The sequence below is a fragment of the Suillus subaureus genome (genome assembly GCF_016647635.1).
Source record: "Suillus subaureus strain MN1 chromosome Unknown BJ212scaffold_16, whole genome shotgun sequence".
Classification (NCBI taxonomy): Eukaryota; Fungi; Basidiomycota; class Agaricomycetes; order Boletales; family Suillaceae; genus Suillus; species Suillus subaureus.
The window spans coordinates 187,222-194,836 of NW_024538572.1; the positions used below are offsets into that span (position 1 = coordinate 187,222).

The 7,615-nt window shown below is 44.4% G+C and overlaps 3 protein-coding genes across 3 annotated transcripts; all 3 read left to right on the forward strand.

The window, feature by feature from the left end:
* Window positions 1-778: 778 nt before the first annotated feature.
* Window positions 779-1,885, forward strand: BJ212DRAFT_1299650 (uncharacterized protein; the record flags this gene model as incomplete). Its single annotated transcript, XM_041332894.1, has 4 exons — window positions 779-836; window positions 903-1,294; window positions 1,368-1,455; window positions 1,509-1,885. The coding sequence occupies 4 exons, from the start codon at window positions 779-781 to the stop codon at window positions 1,883-1,885; spliced, it is 915 nt and encodes a 304-aa protein (XP_041193033.1).
* A 2,513-nt stretch (window positions 1,886-4,398) lies between these two features.
* On the forward strand, window positions 4,399-4,905 carry BJ212DRAFT_1299651 (uncharacterized protein; the record flags this gene model as incomplete). The annotated part of the gene is made up of 2 exons (XM_041332895.1): window positions 4,399-4,414; window positions 4,466-4,905. 2 exons carry the CDS (start codon window positions 4,399-4,401, stop codon window positions 4,903-4,905), a joined length of 456 nt encoding a protein of 151 aa, XP_041193034.1.
* Window positions 4,906-6,202: 1,297 nt separating this feature from the next.
* Window positions 6,203-6,916, forward strand: BJ212DRAFT_1480808 (uncharacterized protein; the record flags this gene model as incomplete). The annotated part of the gene is made up of 1 exon (XM_041340154.1): window positions 6,203-6,916. One exon carries the CDS (start codon window positions 6,203-6,205, stop codon window positions 6,914-6,916), a length of 714 nt encoding a protein of 237 aa, XP_041193035.1.
* Window positions 6,917-7,615: the final 699 nt, after the last annotated feature.

Below are 7,615 nucleotides of genomic sequence, written 5' to 3' on the forward strand. Positions count from 1 at the left end.
CTAAGGGAAGGAAATACTGTAGAAGGGAGGTGAATATGAAGTAGTCACTCTAGGCACTTTATACTAGCTAACCCTCTCAGAAATGGAAGGGACAGGACAGACAGGCAGTAGGAATATGTAAAGACATGTAATAAGGCTGCAACACTTGTTACAACACACAAGGCAAGGCAAAATACGTACCAATGAGGTAGGATGGACAATGGACTGACACGGGACATCTGTAAGGTAGTCCAAAGGTGCAGGAAATCAACTGCAGGTATGCATGCAGCACAGGAGTGAATGCGCAGGTCCACAGGGCGTGGGAATACACATCTGGAGTGGGTTGAGTGCAGGAAAAGTGGTCGATGGTTTTGTAGCTTTCCATCACCTATATCAAAAGATGGCCATTGCAAGCCTAGCGGGAATATGATTGTCACAACAGGTCAAGATTGCATCTTTATTCTGGTGTTCATCATGGGAGAAGGTAATGATTCCTTTTAGTTGTGCAAGTATTTCTTTGACACTGAGATGACATATGTCGTCATCTGCTTTTGCAGGGTCCATGAGTAGTTGAAGATTAAACGGTATGAGTCTATGGCTACTTTATTTGGCATGGATTGACAAATCTGATTCTGCAGGCTGCATGATAAAATTTCACCATGCACGGGCCATTCAAATTTCCTGACATATAAATAGTGAGCTATTTCATTGGCATATCTCCTGACATCTGTTGTTTTCTGCTATTTATTGCACATATATCATGACCCAGTCATCAGCCCCCCCAATGAGAATCCCCACAATGCCCACACGGCTCCTTCAGATTTGGCAGCGCCTTTTAGCCTCTGGCCTTTACTTAGGTGATTAATTCATGTTTGTAAAATTTTGTGCATCTCATTGACAACTTAACTCTGTATTTGATGAAGGTGACCATATGTTTCGAGAAAATGTTCAATGGTCCTGCATTGGCAAAGCCAACCGGCTTATTGTCAAGCCCAATTCTGATGCACCAGATGATGCTTCTCCATCTCCTGAATCTGGGCCAGATATGGCAGTTCTTAGCTCTGTCATACAGATATCTTCAGGTGATTACTATCTTACTGCTGATGGTGGCTACAGGGGAGCTTCCTCCTTTTGGCCAGAGTTTGCCACTGTCAAGCCTTCATGTGCTAATGAATGGCCTGACATTGATCCATTCAAGACCAATTTTAATGTTGTTAAGGAGAACATCAAGTGGTTGCAGGACATTGCTACAACTGACAGCTTTGTCCTTAAACGTGGCCTGGTTCCTCCATACACTGATAACTTTCACTTCAAAGTGCGTCATGTACTTTTCGAAGTAAGTAAAATTCATTACTGCATGAATGTCTTTTCATTCTTGAGTCTTGCAGTCACTTCAATGTGGTGAGGCAGGCTTTGATGATTCTGAGGATGCAGTGGATTCCACAGAGGATACTGAGGAGAACTCTGCTAAGGCTGGTGTGTAATCCTCTTTGCAAATTTACTCATTTGATTAATGTTTGTGGATTTAGACCTTGATGGCATATTTCTCATTGAAAATTGGCTGGCCTTCAATGATGCTGCAAAGGGTGGTCTTGAGGAAATCAAGAAAACTCATCGTGTAGTGCCCATTCTGGCATATGATATGAAGGGGAACCTGATTGATCCACAGCAATACCACTGTGCTCTTGAAGGTGCAACTGTAGAGTTACATTTCACTCTCACACACTGGTCATTCACTGCAAGGAAGGACCAGCCAGCAACCATGGGTGTCGACACTTATACAGGTGACATTGTAATGATCCGCATCATTGCTCCACCTATCTATACTCCTGGGACACCCTCTAAGCGCACTGTATTGAGATTTTTCAATCCTAACGAGTTGCCGACCAAGAAGAGCCATCACTAACTTGGATTATGTAAGTATAAATTTTTTCAAACTGCCGCACTGGACTTACAGTAATACTTGCTTTCCTTTGTAGTGTCATCTCCCCACTGTAAAACTCACTACTAACTGTTGGAGTCCAAGCGATCTGAGACAAAGAAGACTGAAGGATCCGAGATAGGTATGAGGGGAGATTGATAAGTCTGAGCACAAGCCAAAAAGGGCACTTACAAGCAATGTTTTGATGTTGCCTCACACCCTACAATATATTTTTCATTTCTATACCTTCAATAGTCTAGTGTCTACTTTGTAACTCCTTCCTTTGATAGATGGAGTTTGATCCATTCATAATGCAGAAATTACACTGGCACCAAAACAAACTCTCACTTGTCACAACATAATGTTTGTGTTTGGGTCAAGCAAGGTTTCTGCCAATGCAGGCGGCAATTCACAAGTTATGGCTGATACCATTAAATCAATGGTGATCGATAGCCATGATCTACTGAGACCAATGTCTGGATATACTCACCCACTATACTGATGTACATCAACGTACATTTCAAATACTACTGCCACACACATATGTCAGAGATTGAGTGGTTCTACTCACTCAGGTTCAAGATCCAACACCGCCCACCTGTGACGGCAGGCAATGCAGATGCTATCAATGAAAAGCTTGGCCAGGGTGGTCCCAAAAATGTGCACATGTGCAATGGGTGGCAGTCCATATGCTGGGGTTACATTGACGACTCAAATGGAAACTAAAGCGAAAATTGTGGCCATGTTGAGTGCAGAAAAGTGGAGCTGTACAAGGAAGGAACTATGGACATGTATGGTTCAGAGAATTGGAGAAACCTGCTACTACTGATGCAGAGGCCGTGCTTGCATACCGACAATCGCTTGTAAGGGGCATACGCTTGCTCTTCGCTGTTGTCGGGCTTTCATAGGAGGTTGCATGCACTGACAATGAAATTGGCATGGAGCCACATGATTTGATACTTGAAGGGCTGAGCAATAGATGGGTAGGGCGGGGGATATGTAATGCATGTGGCATCTGACTCACTAGAGATGTGGGGGAGGAGTGGAAAGGTGCCTAGCAACGGCAAGAAGAGGCGAAAGGTTACAACAACCAATCCAATGACGATGGCCATGGCAGCTCTGAAGACTATGAGTCCAGTGATCAGGGGGAAGGCAAGGATGAGGAACACCTGAGTAACATAAGAAGTACAGTTAAGAGGTGTGAGTCTTTGGGATACACAGTATACAATATACCATATGTTGCAGTGACCACAATACTGATCACCAGTACCATGGACTGAACAAGATGGTCCTGAACCTCTGGTTGAGGGTTTGTGACTAGTGCAGTGTTGACAATCTATTGTAAATTGGACTTCTTGGGGATCCATGACAAGGAGACATACACTTTGATCATAACAGTAGGACTCTAGTTGCAATTGGAGTGATGTCTGATCTTGATGTCAAGAATTTCGCACAAGCTCAATTTGCAAGTGTCAGCCAAATATTTATTTCTGAACAGAGTGAAGCTTACTAAAAATGGTAACTCATATTCAGCCCTATGTGGGCCCAGCCAAGTATACTTACCAGGGCTGAACGTTGAGGATGGGTTAAGCTTTAAGATGGTGGCAAGGGAGTCAGGGGACTGATGCTCGCCACTGCCATGATTATAATCTGTAGAAATCTTTTGGATCACATGTTAATGGTGCACATTTCTAGTTCACCCCCAGGCACTACTGACGTGGTTCTTGTTACAGTCACATATGCCCCTATTCATTTTCCTATCCTTTTCCCTTGTATTATGTCATGAGCTGCACATTGCTGCCACTAGACTTACCTCTGACTCATTTGTATTACATCATGATCGCTGCTGCCATTGCTAGATGACCTATCCTTGCTATCACTTATGCATCCCTTATCTCTGACTCATATTCATTCTCACATCTGCCCTAAAGCACTTGTAGTTCACTATAAATAGTTCTCTAGTATGCTTTAGTTCTGCACTTTAATCTTACTAGGTTCTCACCTGAATCTTCTCTTACTTAGGATCTTCAATCCTAAGTCATTTGAACCAATATTCAAGTCAGGGACACTCTCTTTGCCTTGTCTTATGACCCTTGCATTTGCAAGGTCTTGACTATAACTTCAGCTGTTGCTCTTATTGAGCTGCTGTTGTTACAACCATCCTAGTCTGTAACAGTTCTGTGTACTGGCAGTGTGGCTGCACAGCAGCCTCGTGCCCTCCTGCAAGCATTGGACGGCAAGCGCCATCCTTCAACTGCATTCTACAACCATCCAGTGAGCTTTCTATAGCAGAATAGATTGAAACATCTGCATCTCCATCATGCTTCGCACTCTCCATCAATCAACAGCTGGACCGTTCCACAACCTAATCCAAATCTTCATATGTCATTTCTCCAGATACCTATCACCCAGATTATACCTAACTACACCCTCGAACCTAGCTAGTACTTTTAATTGGTTCATTGCATCTCACATCTTGCATACCACAACCTTTGTCAATGAGTGATGATCAATGTCAGTACTTCCATCTCTTATCTCTCACATGCTATCTGACCTCTTTGACAGTTTTTCAAGGAACTTGGGCAAAGCTGTCTGAGGTCACTGTTAAGGGTGCTCAATATAACTCTCATGAATGTCAGCCCCACCCAAAATGCCTGCAAGGGACCCAGGTGGATCTCCTCAACTACATCCATAGATTCCTGGATGATACAGAGAGGAATCAGCTCATTTGGCTGCATGGCACGGCTGGCATTGGGAAGTCTGCTGTTGCATTCACTGTAGCTGAGAGGATGAGAGGTCTAAAAGTGACAGAAGAGACAAATGTCAAAAAGCGACTAGTGGGGACATTCTTTTTCTCGTGCAAGCACACAAAATGTTGCACAAGTGGATATTATTTGGCAACACTTGTCTACCAGCTTGCCACCAATTTCCCCAGCATCCAGAAGGATGTGAATAGAGCTATCTGTGACAATCCTGCTCTACTAGACCCAGACACGCCTCTCTGACCAGATGGAAGCTCTCTTTCTCCAACCCCTCCAGAAACTTCGACTCAGATTGTGTGGATGTCAGCCTTTGTCATTTGTTGTCAATGCACTTGATGAATGCACGTCTGAACCCAATGAAGGAATCAACTACTAAGCTATGGCACTACAAGGGATGCCAAGTCAGAGTATATGTGTGGTCGTCTCAGCTCTGCCTAGGCTGCTATACTTTGCAAAGGCAAGTGTGTTCGACCCAAGGGGAAGCGAGTGCAACACATCCACAGGTCACACAAAGTGTGGGAAAGTCATGCGCACAGAGGCGAAGGTGCATGCAGAGAGTGGTAGGATGCGCGAAGCACAGGAAAGTCGCACACTAATAGGTGAAAGTGCACAAAGGGCTAGGAATGTGATGGGGACTAGGGGAAGATGATGACTGATACTGATGGGTGCAAGAACAACAAATGTGATGATGATAGAGTGTGATTGCCAAAATGCTACTGACTATGGCTCAAAAAAGGCATGCACTATGCTGAGGGATGCTAAGGGATACTAACTGGCAACTAAGTGGTAGCTAACTAACTGATAAAAATGTGAATGCTTTCATGCAAAAGGTGACTAAGCACGTTCCCATGATGCGGAGCCGATGCGAGTAAGGCGTGGGAACAAAGAAGGTATATGTAAGTAAGGGTCCATGATGGAATATGGTGTCATGATAAGAGTAAATGCGAAAACGTACCAGTAGGACTTGGTGGACGATGGATGGATGCTCCTGGATGATAGGCAATGAAGCGTGGGAAAGCGCGTGGGACGTGTGCAGGAATGCATCATGGGAGAGTAGTGCGCGCATTGCACAATGCGCAGGAAGATTGCGCATGTATAGGCTGAGTGAAGGAATGATATAGGGAATGATGCTGTGAGTTCATGCTGTGAACTGTATGCAGATACATCACAATATAGGGCTCTACAGGCATACAGAGGCGCGAGTCTCTACACTGAGCTTACCAATCTCATCCTTTCTCTTGCACAGGCTCTTTGTGACCCTGATATTCCCTTGACCAACATTCTGCTCATGAGTTGCTCAGAAACCCATATTTTTAAGGCCTTTCAGAATGAAGAGGTACACCCATTGGTGCATGAGATACCTGTGAGAACTTCTGGGGAGAGTAGCATCATCTCATTAGACGGCACAGACATCGACAATGACATCTGTACTTTCTTGAGGCATTCCTTTAAAGAGCTGGAATATCACCATCCTGATTTCCTGCAGCCATCAGAAGTTGACCTTGCGAAGCTGGCAAGCTGAGCAGGCAGATGTTTCATCATGGCGTCTATGATGATGCAGTTTATTATCAGTGATGAAAAAAATGATCCCCACAAATGGTTGCAGCTGATGCTTGAGCTCACAAGCTCACTGCTACCAGGAACAGATGTGTACAAGTTGTACAACCATATCCTCTCCACATGTGCCAATCCCAAGCGGGCATACCTGCACTTGTCTGTCATTGCTTCCCTCACAGACCCTCTTCCCATCCTGCAAATCTCAACACTTCTTGGCCCTTGGTTTGGCATGGATGTGCAGACAACACTGATACAGCTATGGTCTGTTCTGAACATTCCTACAGACAACACACTCCCCATGAATATCTATCACTTGTCCATTTGCAACTATGTTTCCAACCCCTTAAATTGCAGCCTCCCTCAAGTATGCAATATCGCATCACCCCACTCCCTACTTGCACATTTGTCTTTCCATTTGATGTCAGAAATTAGAGAAAGCTCAGCCCTCTTGGATGCATTCTCAGAACTGAAGAAGCAGAGCCAAGCCATGCAACCTCAGGACCCCCATAGATTAAAGGACTCATTGGCCTTCCTCATTCAGCCGCCAGAGCCAGTGTCTGTTCTTATCAGGATGCTATGGCTTCAGGGTGATCACAGGTTAGATGTACAATCTTGGCTAGAGACTGTGGATGGATCAGTGTGGTTGCAGACCCATAATGGGCGAACCTGGCTGTGGACTTATTGCAGGAAAGACTAGCTGCAGACACTGGGTGGGCAAACATGGTTGCAGGCTCAAGCAGGACAAGACTGGCTAAGCCTAAGCTGGACAAGACTGGCTGCAGGCCTTAATGTAGGACAAACCTGGCTACAGACTCAAGCAGGAAGGGACTGGCTGCAGACCCAGTGTTATGAACTAGGATAGTTCTAATGACAGACAACTCGATAAGAGTCAGGACCTCTGCCAAGATTCTATGCAAGATGATAAGTCAAGTGTTTGGTGTAAGCTAAGTCAGAAGGAGTGCTTCTAACTTAAAGTATGATTCAGACGACAAGAGATTGGAGGTCTCAAGCAAAGGATATTCCAGGTAAAACCTAGTAAGATTAAAGTAAAGAACTAAAGTGTACAAGAGGACTATTTATAGTGAGCTACAAGTGCTTTAGGGCAGACATGAGAATGTATGTGAGTCAGAGATAAGGGATATGTAAGTGATAGCAAGAATAGGTCATCTAGCGATGGCAACAGCGATCATGATGTAATACAAGGTATGAGTCAAAGATGAGTCTAGCGGTGGCATCATGCAGCTCATGACATAATACACAGTAAGAGAGAGAAAATGAATAGGGGCGTACATGGTTGTAACATTACCCCTCATTTAGAGACAAAGTCACCGACTTTAGTTATCCTGGTTAGCCCAGTAGATAAGGTCAGCATCATAGTTAGAGTCCAATAAGTCAT